Source organism: Aedes aegypti, chromosome 2 (assembly GCF_002204515.2).
Source record: "Aedes aegypti strain LVP_AGWG chromosome 2, AaegL5.0 Primary Assembly, whole genome shotgun sequence".
NCBI lineage: Eukaryota > Metazoa > Arthropoda > Insecta > Diptera > Culicidae > Aedes > Aedes aegypti.
This window is the reverse complement of record NC_035108.1, coordinates 37,672,264-37,690,042: the sequence shown is the minus strand read 5'-3', so window position 1 is coordinate 37,690,042 and position 17,779 is coordinate 37,672,264. Positions and strand designations below refer to the sequence as shown.

The following is a 17,779-nucleotide window of genomic DNA, read 5'->3' as shown; positions in this document are numbered from 1 at the left end:
AAACCTTCGTACTTCTTCACTGAAGGATCTCATTCCAATCACACGCCGTAAAACTTCACTAAATCACCAAATTTTACAAAATTCCCTCAACCACCGCGTATAATTGAGAATGTAAACAAAGTTCTATCCGTCGTACTGAGAAAAAAAAGCTTGTGCGCATCAATGTGTGCACACGCTCGACGTAAAAATACGGTTCCTTTGATTGTGTTGTTTTCGCTGTACTGTGAGCAAATGCCATAATTGTACGGTCAAAAGGAATTGTGTTCATATATTTGGGCTGAATTTTTATGACGAACAATTAATTTTAAAGGAAATTAGTATATTCCAACATGCTGAAGGAATAGAGGAAGATGCCCGTAGATCTATATATTCTAGTAAAACATTTTATTATAGCGTTGATATGTTGTTTTTTAACCATTCAATACACACAGTGAGCCGTAAGTTGTGAGACGAATCTGGAAACTGATTGCGACGGAGTTGAAAACGATACGACGTACTGAGAATATGGTAAGATGCATTTTCTTTGCATTATTTCCAAAAAGAAATCAAGATTTATCAAAATGTTATTGTACAATGCTAAAGCCGTTTTGAGAAAGAATTGTTTGACATCGGTTTGTATCAGCATCATTCACTGCAATACTGGGAAAATTGCAGTTCTCACTGATCAACACTTAATACGATGGATACTAGCACATCACCCTAGTCGGAGAACTGTCAAAACGTATGGAAAATAATGAAAATCGTAAAATGCTTGCAATAGGGTAACGACTGTTTATTTCGTTCATAACCGCTAACAGTTGGCGCCAGCGGCAAAAAGTACAGGCAACAACCTTTCGAACATTCAGTTTCTTTCACTGGCCGCCGAGCGACGACACTGTTGTTTGTATGCCACCCACTGATCGCGCTACGCTGGATTCTCAAATTTCTCAAACTTTCAACACAAGCGAATGGAAGAATGGTAGTCGGAGAACTGTCAAAACGTATGGAAAATAATGAAAAACGTAAATTACTTGCAATTAGGAAACTGGATTAAAAAAGTAGTGATTAGAAATCAAGTGTAAAGTGAATACATAACTTTTTGAGTTTAGTTCATCTTCCGTGGTGCTTTCTTTGCTTCAGGATTTTGCTTTTACTACCACTGAAAAAGAGCCATCTATTGCCTTTTCAGTTTTGAATATCGCCCTATTAGGAAACTGGATCAAAAAGTTGTGATTAGAAAACAAGTGTAAAATGAATACATAACTTTTTGTGTTTAGTTCATGTTCCGTGGTGCTTTCTTTGCTTCAGGATTTCGTTTTTACTACCACTGAAAAAGAGCCATCTATTGCCTTTTCAGTTTTTAATATCGCCCTATTCCACCAAAACATAAAATAACAAACTTTCTCAGGGTTTTTTATAAGAATTATGTATAAAATTTTAAGTTTAATGTTATGAAAGCTGTCCCAGGAATCTCGTCAATGTCTCTTCTTAAATTTATTACTACAACGCTATTCACGTGAAATGCCTATGTGAGAACATGCCTAAGTAAATCATGGTCGGAATCCACTCTATAGTTCAATGAAATTGTGTTCAATTAGTTCAGCCTTTCAGCAACAAAATTTATTCAAGCTTGCTAGAAGTTCAGTTTCGTCAGTCAAACAGTGAAAATAGTTTGGTCCAAGTGTTTTTAATGGCTTTAGGTAAATGTACTCCAGGAATTGGAACTGTCAAAAAGTTTGCATTACTTGCTGTAATAATGGAACTTATCTTTTTGATTATACATCTGTATCAAAATAGCATCGAAAAAATCAGAGTTGATAAAGTCCTTAACGTATCTTTAGTAGCGTTGGGCAAATTTTTCTATAACATCGATGTTACTGAATCGATTCACATTTGAGCTGCCGAATCGATTCACCGATTTAATCGAATACCATGAATCTATGTTTTTGAATTTGTATTAATTGTATTGCAAATTGTGGTTACTAATTCATCGGATTATTAAGAAATAGTTATAGAATGAAGCAAACTGAATCGAAACATAAAATCGATTCATCCGAGTTTAGATGTTCCAAACATCGATTCAAAAAATCGATTAATCGGAATGAAAATATCGATTTTAGGAACATGGATTCAAAATCGCCCAACGCTAATCTTTAGAACGTCATCTAGTCCGGTCTGTCTGAACGCTGACCATTTAATCTAATGAATTAATTCATGAAATCAAGTAAATTGAGGAGGATCATAAGAAATAATGTAAAGAATCGCGAAACTGAAATATTAGTTTGATAAAGAAAGAATCACGAATCTGAAATATTCTTTGGACTTAATACGAGTCTTTAAACTCTTTGCAGATCGCACAACAAGAAACCACGAGTCGGATGCGGCTCGCGGCCTGTACTTTGTAAAACAAATTTTAAGGTTCTTGTTCGATACATTACATACGAAGTTATGACAAATCAAGCGTGTTCTGGAATAATGGCGCAAGCCGCATGATCAATTTCTCTTCATAGTTCCTCTCTTTTGTGAATAAAGGCGACAAGACGAAAGTTTATCAGCATTTTTTTACCGCAGGATGCAAGATCGCATCGTGGCTCAGTGTCTTGAAGTGAAAAAAATACTAACAAACCCGTATATTGTCACCTTTATTCTCAGAAGAGAGGATCGATAAAAAGAAATCGATCATGCGGCTTACGCCCTTATTCTAGCACACGCTTGAAATATTGCATTACGAGAATAAAGAGATTTTCAGTAAAAACTGTGGGAATGATGTGATGTGACAGTTAATTGAACAACAAAATTTGAGTTTTGTATAATATTATATTTTTATTTACATTTTTTCTATTGAATCCATATAACTATCAAAAACAATTTCACTAGGCACTATCCGGCTGACAATCGGATAGACTATCACATTTTGGCATATACTCATTTTAAGAGGAAGAGAGAACATCTCCTGCAGGCACCCATTGCTGCGGTGCCGGATCTGCTTAGTGACCCTTGTAGCTTTCCGGTTCTTCGTGGTGGGCCTCAGGGTGACTGCCCACCTTGGCATAGGCCTCAACCAGCTCCTTTGGTAGTGGTGGTGGCGTTGGGATGTGCGATCCATGGGCCTGGAAACCGTTCTCATCGGCAACGTAGCTCACGGAAACTGGGACACCATGAGGGTCGATGTACGAGTACGATCCGTGGGCAACGTTGGCCTCGTGATCCTTGCTGCCAAAGTTCTTGACATGACCTTCCTCCTGAACGACGATTCCATTGCCCGACTCGTATCCATACTTGAATTGACCGTCGTTGCTCTGGACCAACTCGCTGTGCACGATCGGAATGTGCTTGTGCTCCACGTAGTGGTCCCCAACGGCGGCGGCCACGGCCATCAGAGCGGACAGTGCGATGAACTAACATAAATAGGGAGAAAGAAGCGAAATCTGATTAGTATTATTTATCAATATACAATCCGCGAAATCAAAATAGATCCTTCCTAATTTTCTGCTGTTTTAACCGTATTCTAGTTTTATTTTGAGGATTATTCACATTTCAGCACAGATAAATGATACAATGGGTACAAAGTAAAACTAGCACCACCCGATTTCAAGAATTCAATAATAGACCAATCCAATTGCCTGCGTAGTAGTGCAATGTTGACAAAATTTTCTTTGTTTGCTGTGAGAATTGTCACAACATTTTTTTTTTGTTTACTATGAGAAAGCTAACATTAATTCTGAGGCAACTGCAAGACTGATCACGCGTTGGTATTCGTGAATGTTTGCTTGTAGACCTCTATTGTCTGAATTAGATACATTTCATCAAAAAACTTATGTAACCAATACTTGTATTACACTTGTTTGCATTTTCATAATAATTGCTTCCTTGTTTTTGACCATAGGCTGTTCTTTAAATGAAGTTTATAGTTCGTTCATCTAGAGTCTTATCCAAAACATAAGTTCTGTGATTGAGTCATAGAGAAAAAAGTTCATACATGTTCTTTTAGACAATCTAGTGTTTATCCTCGCAGCATAGCTTTCATAGCTAGAGTGCCTATAAACAAGAGTGACGTCATGTTTTAATAAGGTTCTAAAGCCCTATTCCATTTTTGATACCAAACGCTTAAGTATATGCCAGAAACACATTTTACTTATTTTTTTAAATGTTTTTCTTTGGTTGAGGCCAAAAAACATTTTTCCGGGTTTTAAGATTTTGTCACACACCTTGGTTCAAACTCGAATTTTGTGTGTATTTTGTTTTCCGTGTCCCTCCAGAAATGTCAGATAGGAACAACCGGTGTTAACACTTAAAAAAAAAAACAGAAACCCACGAAGTGAACATTAAACATGATCAAAGGTGTCAATCTTCAAATTTAGACCAATTTCTTAAATTAAAGTCTAAATATGATAGCTTTGTAATGTGGGCAGGAAAATCTGCTAAAGTAGTTGCAAGGACAAGCTCTGTCGTGCCATTCAATAAGAACAATATTTTATTGATAGTTTTAGAATCCTATTTTGACAGGTGTCCTGCTCAATTTGAACGCGGGTTTGTATGGAAATGACCACTGTTCTAATTTTTAAATTGTCGCTACTCTTTTTGAATCCACTTTGATCATAGCCTATTTCGCAATTGGAAAGCACAAGCTGTACACAATAAATCGAAAACACTAAAATTTGTGATAAAAAGCGAGCTTTTATAATTAGTCCGTTATTCGCTGAGCAAAATTTCTGTGATTTATAGCGATTTGAAAACGAAAAAAATAATTGGAGAGATATACCGTTGCGCTCAAGCAACGCTAAGCTACCATGATGAAACAAAAATTGATAGCTCATAGAGAATAAAAAAAAAAAACAATTGAAAACTCTGAGTTTTGACACCGTGTCAGTATAACGAAGATGAACTTGATTGAACGTATCGAAAACAAGTATTTGTTAAATTCAGTTTGACTCTTTAAATTTGCAAAACATTCACATTTGAACTATTTTAGCCTAGAAACCTTTTATCGTTGACGCAATCTTATTTACCGAAATTTACACCAACTACCATAATCAAATATGGTCAAAATAATAGAACAGATCTGAATTTCCAATTAAATCTTAAGTAGAGCTATTTTTATTCCGCACATTTTTTTTTCACGAATATATGCTGATATATCAATATTCCTCACAAATCATTCCAATATTACTGTAGCATATGTGAAACTAATGAGTGGTCATTGCACAGTGGATATCAAAAACATTTCCCAAATAGTTTTTACGTAGCACTGGAAAAACAGAGTGATGCTATTTTCATTTCACTGGATGTAGGTAATCACACAACACCACAAAAAGATCACATGGTAATTAACCGCATTCGCACAAATCTTCTTCCAATTAACTGCCAATACCCATAACCAAATGTCTTTATCTCACATCACTTCAACGCGAAAGTCTCCGACCACTCAACTCACCATTTTCATTTTGCTGTAGTTTTATGGAGATCTACAAAAATCTAATTACACGCTACAAATTTGCTGGCTGAATGCACACTGATACCTTTTGGTTGTCCGGCCCTGTCTATATATACGAAGCTAGCCAGCGAGCTGACCACCGCCGAGGGATCGATACATGGATTGGATGGTCAAGCCGAAAGAAAGATGAAGGTACCCCTACTCCGGACTTTCTTCGTCAGTCTTTTCTGCTGGCTTGCACTGGTTTTGGACGGCGAAGATGAAGTGATCGGAGTGACGGATTGCGCGTTCGGGTCAATTAAAGGAAATGATCGATTGATAAGTGATCGAATTACAATATGATGATGTTTTTGTTTTGAAGTTGCACGTCTTTGGCCGGTCAATTTGGCCGGCGATGAAGAGCGTTTCGAGACTTCTTGGTTGCAGTTTTGGGTAATTGGAGCTGCTTCTTACACCTGTAGTGAGACAATTTGGATCATTGCCGAAGGTGAGGTCAATTTGGTTTCGTTTAAACAATAGCGAAATAAGTTGATGGGAGCTATTAGAATTTTGAACGAAATTAAAGTTTCTAAGTAATTAACTTGAAAACGTTCGACAGATCTTTTTAGAATAAATTATTGAATTGGAATGAGTTATTTGTACACACTCAATCAACAAGGTTTCATCGTAATGCAGAAACATCTCAGTATGATTAACGCTCGCAACATCCTTATTTCTCATGTTACTTTTGAAAAGGACTTATCTATTATTGATTAATTTGTTAACTTTCTCTTTAATTAACAACTAAGGGCCGATTTCTTCACCTTCGCTTAAGCCGTAAACCACGTTTACCCATATGATTAAACTAGGTTTAAGGCCTAAGCGGAGGTGAAGAAATCGACCCTAAGTCACATTAACCTTTCCTGTTACGTTTTTTTTGTATGAAACACAAGCCAAGAACATTGCCTTTTAATCTATAGCGGAAAACTTTCCAAAAACTCTAGTATTGCACTGTTATAATCGAAGGAGAACGAGAGGAGAGAATCTTCCATCACAGACAAACAGACGTCACACTCTCATCATTGTCCATCGACCACCTTTTAAACGGTCGATTTAAAAATATGGTAGGTGGCCAATCCGCCACCCGCAGCGCTCGCATCGATTTTGTTCGCGTTTGACGTTTACACACTATCGCCATCTGTTGGCCCGTCGGCCAAATACAATAAGTTTAGCATTGGGCGTGCATGTCCTCGTAATTATGATTTGGATCGAGATTTGTTCTAAGTGTTACGTCTGTTTGTCTGTGCTTCCATTATTACATATGTCCTTTTGAGAAGATATGCGAGTTGGCATGTTAGAGTTCTGCATTTTCAGCAGCCAATCTTTCTATGATATTTTTTAAACATCAATGGTCTCAGCAAACCCAAAATTAAGTAAGTAGCACAAATTTAGAGCTTGAGACAAAAAAGTGTTCCGCTGAGTTATAGGTATGCACATAGCCAGAAAATGCATAAGTCGTTATTAAGTTTTTTTTTACAGTGTAGGTGGCAGAACAAAGTTTTGTTCCAATCGTCCAAAAGATAAATTCAGGCATCTGATATCACTCCAGTAAAATATAAATATAAAAAAATAAAAGGTACACGCATGATAACATTTTTGATGAAATATTAGGGTTGACGCAAAAATAAGCAAATTAAAACGTAACGTTACGTAAAAAAAAATACAATACAGTAATGACCCGATCTTGTCAGCCCCCGATTTTGTCTACCCCTGATTTTATCTATCCCCGATTTTAGCACCTTTTTAGACCCGATTTTGCCTACCCCCGATTTTAGCACCCTTTTGACCCGATTTTGTCAGCCTACAAAAAATACATTATTTTAATGTGGAAATATTAGGTACAGCCATAATGTAAAAAGTCAGGTATGACATTGGCCACGTCTATACGATCATCTAAAGTATGAATTCACTTTGTACCGCAGTTGTCACAGAACGCAGTTACGTTAGGGATCTTGTTTATTATTGCGGTTCATGAAAAAATATAAAAAAACGCTATAAACATCAACAAAAACATGAAACAAAGTCTATAGGCAAGATTAAAAATAAAAAGAAGTCGAAACTTTTTTTTCCTGATTTTTGCTTTTTTCCTATTTTGTCAACCCTAAATGCAACATGGGGCTGACAAAATCGAGACATTACTGTATGAGCATTTTTAAGGTGAAGCGGTGCGGAAGTCAAGTACTTTAATATTGGTTCAAGAGTGATCATAAATGGTGTGAGAGTATGTATGAAAGGTATATGTTTATGCAGATTTGATTTACAAATCAAACGAAGCTATCATCTTAAATCCAATTCGCACGGTATCGTGAATTCTTTTGGAAATGTGTGAATTTTGCTTAGAATTCAAAAAGAAAATACGTTGTCAAGGAATCGATTCAGTTGTATCGGTGAAACTTGTTTTAGTTGCTGTTTTAGAATTTTGATGTACGAAATTTAAGTTTCATGAAGTTTTTATAATGTTTCCAAGAGTTGAATTGAGTGTATCAAGATTGCAGCTCCATATAACACGTGTACTCTTCTTCACGGCCATTTTCAGACGCCTAATTTTTTTTATTACAAAAACACAAATTAACATAACATTTAACATTCATATTTTGTCTCCACCACAACTCACATTATAATCATTGCAGCTGAAAATACCTCCTTCCAATCCAGCTGGGAGATCACGTACAACCAGTGTTGCCACAATTCTATCTGTACCGAAGGCTAAAAAATCTTTGTTATCTGTATCAGAGGTTCTAAATATCTGTACCCAAAATCTGTACCACACCCAAAATATTTTTTTGAAAAAACTCATTGAAATACTATTCAATTTGGAAGATTAACATATATTTCATTCAAATAACTGCACTTATCAAAAAATTACTATAAAATTCTATGGAAAAAGTGTCATCCAATAATAGTTTTGAGGAAATTGGTTTCGAGTTTCACGCATCTTGATACAAAAATTGTCAATTCCAAAAATCTGTACCAATCTGTACTTATTCGTGAAAATCTGTAATCTGTACCGTACAGAATCTGTACCAAAAATTATCAGAAAATCGGTACCTTTCCAGATAAATCTGTACTTGTGGCAACACTGCGTACAACTGATCAGAGGGGTACTTTGCTGTTGTGGTGTACTTCCTCTATCATTCTCACTTCGTCTTCTTTCGTTGTTGGTCACTTGTCGTAGTTTAACCACTTACGCATTGTAGTTAGTATTGAACGAACCTTACTTGCCAATATGATATGGAACGTCTCCACCACGATTCTGTTTTCCTGGTCAGCGATGCGTACAACAATTTTTGTTTCGTCAAAATTAAATAGGGAGTCGATGCCGATTCCTTCGCGTATTATGGACCCCCTACAGAAAAACATAAAATTAACACTCAGAGCAACCTTATTCCTATGAAAATCTACCGGGGGAACTTCGATTGCATTGTTGCAGTTTCAGGAAAAATATTTGGTTTGAAACGCATAAATACAGATATTTGAACAGTTTTGTAAATGAAACCACACAAGAGGGTCCATAATACGCATTTCCAGGTGGGTCCATAATAGGCACGTCGGCAGCGAGCCGGATTACATGGAAATCAAATGAAGGGTCTATAATAGGAAACGTCAAATTTGTAAACATTCATATTATGGACCCCGGAAGGCATAAGGACAACAGTTTTCCAAATGAGTATTTCACGGGCTTAATCCAATGTTTTTGTTTGTTTTGAAAGCGCTCTATGAAGTAAAGACATAGAACTTGTTGAAAGGCTGCACAAAACGTATATCCATTTAAAATATCATTGTAAAAAAGCAACGAGAATGAATCTCAGCTACTAAGGGGTCCACTACTAGTACTGAAACCCTACATGTCCGTCAAATAATGTGTGGTGTGTTAGTCCTGTCCTGTTGTCTTTTCGTTTAACGTCATTCTTATGCTCCCTTATCCTTGTGTCAAGTTTTCTTCCAGTCTGTCCTATATACATCTTTCCGTCTCCAGTGCCACACGGTACAAAGTACACAACAATCTTCTGTTGTCCTGGTGGAATGGGATCCTTTAGCTTGGTAAAAATCTTGTTTTTCAGCTTGCATTTTGGGTTTTTTGGGTAAATTGATAAAGGGGCATAGTGCAAGAGATGCGGAGTAAGTACGGCCATAACGTTGAAGTGTTGCTAAGCAGATTCCAGTTCCAGAAGGCAGCAGCAAACTGAACTGTAGACGGTGTAAAGTTATACCAAAATTCCTGATCTACAGGATTCAGGTCCAGGTCATACATAAGTGGCCGGTCCAAGCTAGAATTAGAGCGACTGTGTTCAAACAGAAGATACATATCTTGAGCGTGATGAAAGCCGACGTGAAAAGATCAATTGCAGGCATACAAAATAACAAAACGCGCCTCCTAGCTGGAAGATGTGATAAGAGTAAATACAATGGTGGAAAATAAGAGTTCACGCGAAGGCAAAAGAGAGAGGTGAGAGGATAATTGAGAATTTCAAAAACAAGTGAACAGCCGAAGAGGACTGGGTGGAATTTACCCAATTTTTTGCAGAGAACCCATTTGCTTGGTCCGAACTTCAACGTGCAGAGCAAAGCCAAAGTGCCGTTTGTTGAAATAGTCGCAGGCTTTGAGAAAGGCATAAAATACAAAGAAAATGCGGATGAGATTCGGGGTGAAGTAACGTCGGCGATCACCAATCACATCAACTACACGAGACAACATAGACATGACAAGCTGGAATGGATCGAAAAGGACATAGCGATAAGTAAGCGATTCCTGAAAGAAAATCCGAATCTTTTCGTAACAAAAACAGACAAGGAGAATAAGGGCCGATTTCTTCACCTTCGCTTAAGCCGTAAACCACGTTTACCCATACGATTAAACCTGGTTTAAGGCCTAAGCGGTGGTGAAGAAACCGCTTATAAAACAGTTTAAATTGAAGCAGACATATAGGGTAATGGTCGTATTTTGGACCCCTTAAGGAAGTGATTTTACATTTTTGTCCCAATTAATTAATTGCACAGCGTAACCAAGTCAAAGAACATACCGAAATGTAGAGAAAAACTTCCTCTACGAGATAAAAATGCCCATTCGGTCATGTAGGATCCAAAAGACGTCGGAAAAAATTGAATTGTGATGCACTGTTTTTCATTATTTTGGACACACCAATACATTTTGGACCCTCAAAGTATATATTTTGGACCCCCGGCATATTTTTATCGTTTGGCGACAAAGTCCACGGCACTGGTTGTATAATATGCTTGCCCATAGTCTAATCAATCGATTGACAATGGAAAAGCGAAGAAATTCTACGCTTTTAGTTCAGAAATTAGAAAAAAGTTTTTGTTTACATTTGAAAAAATTCTGACGTCTTCAATTTCTGTCTGTAACGTGTTGTAACGGTTGCATGGATGAACCGATTTAATTAAATTAATTTCAGATAAAATAAACACATTTTCCACATTGCAGGAAAATGGCCCAGGGGGTCCAAAATATATAGAGGTCCAAAATATATAGAGGTCCAAAATATATGGGTTACCCTATAACTCCAAAATGATGGAATGGATGAATGACGAGGACACATACTGCAAGCTGCCAACGGATCCATCTAAAAGGATAATAAAGGAAGATAAATACAACATTGGAAGGATGGTTAGAACAGAAATACACAGAGAAGAGCGTCCATCGGAAAATATTTCAAGCCTCTCCCCCTCCCAGAATCTATGGGCTTCCTAAAATACACAAGGAGGGAAGACCACTGAGAGGTTTCAACCATAGGGTCTGCACCTACAAAATAGCCCTATTCCTGCCTAGCATCCTGGAAAACATCGTCGGAAAAACGGATTTCCACGTGAAAAACAGTTGGATTTGCAGAACAAATAACAGGGATGCAGGTACCTAAGGTGTCCGGACATTTGGCCCTAATTGGTTCACCCAAAACGTCCTGAAGCAAAGGGTGCACAAGCATTTCAACGGGTTGCAGAGCAATGACAAACCGGAGGAAACTAAATATGTTTCTGTGCCATATCCCGAGCAGAAGAAAATAACTACTGAATACCAAATTGAGGTATTCCATACCAGATAATTTCCAATACTACATACCTGAATGAGGTATGAATTAGCCCTGCATAAGAGGTAAAATACCTCAAATAATATCTCAAGCATATTCTACGAACACCAAACTGATAACTAGATCAGGTATTGTAATACCTCAATAATACTTGATGGATTTTCATATAAAAATGAAATTTTTCAATTGTAGTTCAATACCTCCAGCAGACTTCAATAGCTGTTCAATACCTCAATGAAGTATTTTGAATTGTTTTAAAGATTTTTTTCAATATCATTATAATACCAAATTGAGGTATTGACAACTGAACAATACCTAATTTTGGTATGATACCAAAAAATGGTATGCATAAGTTATTGGGGAGTTATTTGTTCCTCCTCGGGATGTACCATACTTCAGTGCCAAACTACAAAAAAAATCCTCAACGGAAATGTTATTACTTTGACGGTAAAACCCAAATGCAAGCTGAAAACAAGATTTTTACCAAGCTGAAGGATGTCTCCGTACCGTGTGGCACTGGAGACGGAAAGTCAAAAATTGTTGTACGCATCGCTGACCAGGAAAACAGTATCGTGGCGGAGACGTTCCATATCAAATTGGCAGGAGAAAGCAATACAGTAAACTTACAGCGTGAGTGTGGTTCGTTCAACACTAACTACAATGCGTTAGTGGTTAAACTACGACAAGTGACCAACAACGAAAGAAGACGAAGTGAGAATGATAGAGAACGTACAACACAACAGCAAAGTAGGGTAGAAGCACCGGTTTTGGTCATACGCCAGTTGTAGCCATAGTGGACCATACACCGTTTTACATAGCCAATCAGCTTGAAACCTTTTGTGTTCAGTAGATCATATTCACATGATAGAACTACATTCTTTTACTCGTCAGAATTGATTCAAAACATAAAAACAATTCATTTTCCTTCTAATTTTACTCCCATACACCTAAATTGGCCAGGGTATTGCTAATTTGGCCACTCTCATAAGAAATCAATGTGATTGGCCAATTTGGGAACCGAAGTTAAGTCTCTGGCCGAAACTGGTTCTGGTAGCCTATATTAACCAACGATATTTTCGAAGCGAAATGATGGTTTTAGCTCAGTTTCGACAATTCACACACATTATATGGATTAAAAGCTGGTATTTGATATGTTTATAGTATAAATACTTATTCCCATATAATTTTTATTGACATTTTTTCTTAGGCTGGCCAAAACCGGTGCTTTTACCCTACCTCTCTGAACAGTTTTACGCAGGGTTGCCATTATGCCAGATTAATCTGGCACTGCAAGACTTTCAATCGAGGAAAAGACAAAAAGACAAACTACTCTTATTTTGCAAGACTTTTTCAAAACCAGTCAGACTTTACAGACTGACGCGTAGCTGAAGCCCACGTTGATATAGCAGGCTTTTGATTTTTTCTCATGTTCGATTATTCGTTTTTAAAAACAAAAGTTTGATGAGAGCCCGTTGTGAAAAAAAATGAGGCAAATTGTTGCAACCGTTTTGAGTAATGAGTATTTATGTATTTGGTTCCGCTCTGGCCGTATGAAGATCTTGAAAGCTTTGAAAAGCATCATTTTGTAAATTTCAGTTTTTTTGAAGATAACTCAACCAATTTTTATGATTTTTCGAGCGAAACTTCTTAATACCTGACATTGTTTGGAACATATTTTATTTTTTTTGATAAATTGACTAAAAACAGTCATAAGAATAACAATCATCCATCATAAGAATCTAAGTAGCTGAAATACAAAACTGTTTTCCAATACAGCCTTAAGCATTTAAAAAAGTCTACGCTCAAGTTTCAGTGCTGAAGAGAATTTAGATCAATTTTTCTGTGTTGTATACATTCTTTGCTACCGTCGATCTAGTAGCATATCTGCACAACGATGTCTGCCAGATTTTGCAAGACTTTTTGTATTTAACTCGCCAGACATTTTCGAAAACCTACTGGCAACCCTGGTTTTACGTGATCTTTACATTTGGTGCTGGAAAAGTTGCTGATTTGACAGCTCGTCCAAAAATACCATCTTAGGCACGAGACACACTCGTTTTCGAATGCAACATTCATATTTTATTTATCAATCTAGTGTTGAGTGCGTATTACTTTATTCAGTTTTTCTGTAATTGCTAGATAATTTATCCTCATTTTATTAGGCACAACGATGAACGATTATCAATAGTATAATGTTTTTCTCATACGACATTTGTCGCTTCCGCACGGGATTTGATAAGGGCAAAGCCTAAATTTGTTTACTAAAGCACTAGCGCCACACAGATGGTGGTGGTATTTTCAGCTGCGGTGATTAATATGTGAGTTGTGGGGAAAAAATGAATGTTAAATGTTATGTTGATTTGTTTTTTGTAATAAAAATTTTAGGCGTCTTAAGATGGCCGAAGTAGTGCACACACTCAATCACGATTTGCTTGTTCGGTAATTTTGTATAGTGGGTACGAATTGTAAATCATAAAAAATACCGAACTTTAAGCTTTTTGATTGAAAACTTCTGAGATTCAGTAATATTTTTTACATTGTACTGAAGTACGGTAGCTGTCAGACCCAATTTTGCAACATTACCGAACAGGCCGAAATATCAGTTAAAACAATTACCGACTATAGAGTCCTAAAGCCCTGTCCCGATTTTAGTGCCAAACGCTTAAGTTTAGGCCAAAAACACATGTTTACTCAATTTTCTAATGTTTTCCGTTGGTTTAAGTCCAAAAAACTTTTTTTTTAGATTTTGTCACACCCCTTTGCTTAAACTCAAATTTTGGGTGCATTTTGTTTTCCGTGTCCCTTCCGAAATGTCAGATAGGAACAACCCCAGTGTTAAAACTAAAACCCCTGTGGTGTTTTTGTCGACTAAGCGAACGTCAAACATGATCTCAAGTGTCAAGGTTCATTTATGGACCCAATTTTTAAATTAAAGTTTAAATATGATATAGCCGTTATTTGAGCGGGAAAAAAATGCTAAAGTAGTTGAAATAACATGCCCTTTGGGGTTGTTAAATAAAAACAAGATTTTATTAAAAATTTTAGGACCCAATTCAGTTGTTGATATTTTTTACTGACTTGTCACCAAAAGCAAATGAAAACAAACTGATGCGCATGCGGGAAGGTGTCAAGTGAGCCTATGCATGCTACAAAACGTTTGACTTTTACCGTGCGCTCTGTTTTCAAGTTGCCCGTGAGAGAGAGCGAGACAGCACAAACACACGGCGCACAGTAAAAGTCAAAAGAGCAAAATCCGGCGCCATTTTAAGCAACCAAAAAGACTCATCATCGTTCAGCACGATTTTAACTGCTAACGTTGGTAAATTCGGTTGGTTTTCATACAAGAGGTGAATCTGCATCATGGAGTTTGCCCTGTGTATGCAAAACAATCGAATAATAATGATTTTGTCACACATTTTTCGATTACTTCCACTGAAATACGAGCATACCGTAGATGTTTATTCTCACGAAAAATGCTTAATAAGGGACATGTTCATGCCGATTGGGTTTTTATTTGTATTGTTTTTGGAGAAAACAAAAACAGAATCCGCAGGAGCAAAGTGTGAAGCATGGAAAACTGGAAAGCCTTATAAACGCTCTACAATTTTACTGACTAAGTCAGTAATTCCCATCTATCAAAACATATTTTTGTTTACTGTTTTTTTTCGGTAATCGTAAAAATTACCGAAAAATCCGTAGTTCCAAGACCCAGTAAAATTTTACTGGGGTCGGTAATCTGAATTGGCTGTTCAATAGGCCGAAACTTCACGCAAACGATAACACAGCGTAACAAAAATGACATTTTTGCGTGTCTCAAGAACCAAATTATGTGTCTCTAGAAGATTTTAGGTTGCTGAATCTGATGCCGTTTTCAGAAATGTTCCAGCACGTCACAATTTTTAGCTACAGGTCGCCAAAGTTGCATAAAACACTAGTTTCCTTGATGTTTATATAAAAATCAAAGTATGATTTATCATACTTTTTAGTGATCTAATCCCTCAAGCATATAAAATAGGACTTTAACTTTCATTATAGATATAATCTGGATGAAATTTCCCTATTACATTTAGACTGAATCGGGTTTTTCAACATGCTTGCAGTCTCCATACAAAATTCATCGTTTCTCTTATATGGCAAAATACAATACTTCTCTAAATCATCAAACAATAACTTTTGAGCGTTGAAAGTATTACGAACTTTGTTGAGAAGTATTGTTTAACACATGAAGTTTGAATTCTGTGGCAAATTAGGTAAATAAATTGCCATACAAGCTGACAAACTTGCATGCAAGTTGGCTGAAATAGTCAAATTTTGCATTTTCAACAGCCAATATCTCAACAAATAGACGTGCTATGATATTTTTGAAAACGGCAATGGATTCAGCAACCCTTAATTAAGCAAATAGCGGTATTTTGGTGCTAGAGACAAAAACGTGTTCCGCTGTGTAATACAATGTTTTATTTGTTCACCGAAAACATCAATAAAATCGATAGATACAAATATCAACATACCTTCTTTCTCTCAACTGGTTGTTCAACATCTATCAAATCTATGTCTGCTGGTTGTACACTGGTCCGGAATGATTATTGAATCACTGCTACTCACTGTTCTTTTCCGCGAAAGTCACTGTAAAACCACGACTTGCCGGTTTTTCGTGACCAGCGGCATGATAGTCCTAGCACTTACGTTTTTTTTGTCACCTATTTTTGCATTGGCAGGGATGCCGATATGCTGGCTTATTTTTACTTTGGAAATTAATAACTCTTATAGTAAAATGTAGAACTACATTTTTTTCACAAAATAATTGAAGTTCTCTGTTATTCACATGAATGCTTTCAGAAGATTCTTCAAATGGCATCACAGGTGTAATATTTACAACCATGAGCGCTGGGCGTACACGTTGAACATTAATAACACAATTTGGATACGTAGTTGGAAACAGGGATGGGGTGCGACTCAAATCTCTTTCGGTGCTACACGTGCTGCTGCGAGATAGTCCCTTAAATTCAAAAGAGACGTGCTCGAGTAATTTTTCTGGACTGCTTTTAAACCCTCTTGAACACGATGAACATAATTTATTACCACTTTATGTTTCTGACGTTACCAACTATATTAAGATCCACAGCTTTAAGTTTTAAGCTATAAGGGGCCCAGATAGCCTTAGCGGTAAGCGCGCAGCTATTCAGCAAGACCAAGCTGAGGGTCGTGGGTTCGAATCCCACCGGTCGAAGATCTTTTCGGGTGGGAAATTTTCTCGACTTCCCAGGGCATAGAGTATCTTCGTACCTGCCACACGATATACACATGAAAAAATGGTCGTTGGCATAGTAAGCTCTCAGTTATTAACTGTGGAAGTGCTCATAAGAACACTAAGCTGAAAAGCAGACTCTGTCCCAGTGGGGCCAGAAAGAAGAAGAGGAAGCTTTAAGTTTTTTGCAGAGCACGTATTAAGCTTGTAAATGCGAAAGAAAAATTGCGAATGTGTTAGCGATTTCAATTAGAGAGGTCTAAAGTGTCCGCAATATTGAAGATGGATAGAACGTGTAAAGAATATTTCGATGGGAGCCTGAACTAATGTTTTAAAAATAAGTGGTTATTTGGAAATTCAGTATGAAAAACGGTTTGAGATTTGACTCTCTGTGTAAAATATATGGTGAATACTTTTCAATAGGCCCATATCATACAAATTCCGTAAATTATTGAAAAATCATTCATGCCTGGATTACAAAAAAAGAGAATTTAAAAATGAACTGGAAATTAAGTTATTGGTGGAATCATTTCTTAATTTATTGTGCTGGTTCGAAAGCCAGACACCATTCTTTTAAACGGTGTTTTTGGAATAAGTTCCGATTTTTTTTGCTTATAATACAGGATTATAACGTCTTCTACATTGTTCATTCATAAAAGTTGACGAAATAATAATTTTGTCCGGGATTCGGAGCGTCACGGCAATTTGAATCCACACGGTACATAGAAATTAAAAAGCAAGTCAAAGACTAGGAACAAATGCTAAAAAACAAGTTGTTTTGATCCATCGCTGTTGAAATCGTTGAATAGTACCGTTTTGATCAATATTACGAACAGCTTCAAATTTCGTGCACTTTTCTTTGTAAAGGAAACATTTCATAAGAAATATTTCAATTTTTCCCGTTCAAAAGTTTCCACTTTCGAGACTCGATTTAATCAGTTTTTTCTACAGATATAAATGAAAATTTGTAATGCCCAACTGCCTTAGACATCTCCTTATTGATTGCACGATTCCAACTGTTGATTAGACTATTCT

The 17,779-nt window shown here is 36.8% G+C and overlaps 1 protein-coding gene across 1 annotated transcript; it reads right to left on the bottom strand.

Moving 5' to 3' along the window:
- Nucleotides 1–2,776: 2,776 nt before the first annotated feature.
- On the bottom strand, nucleotides 2,777–5,482 carry LOC5579984 (cuticle protein CP14.6). The gene is made up of 2 exons (XM_001660200.2): nucleotides 5,414–5,482; nucleotides 2,777–3,377 (listed from the first exon to the last, which is right to left on the bottom strand). The coding sequence occupies exons 1-2, from the start codon at nucleotides 5,420–5,422 to the stop codon at nucleotides 2,967–2,969; spliced, it is 420 nt and encodes a 139-aa protein (XP_001660250.1). The 5' UTR covers nucleotides 5,423–5,482; the 3' UTR covers nucleotides 2,777–2,966.
- Between the last annotated feature and the right edge of the window lie 12,297 nt (nucleotides 5,483–17,779).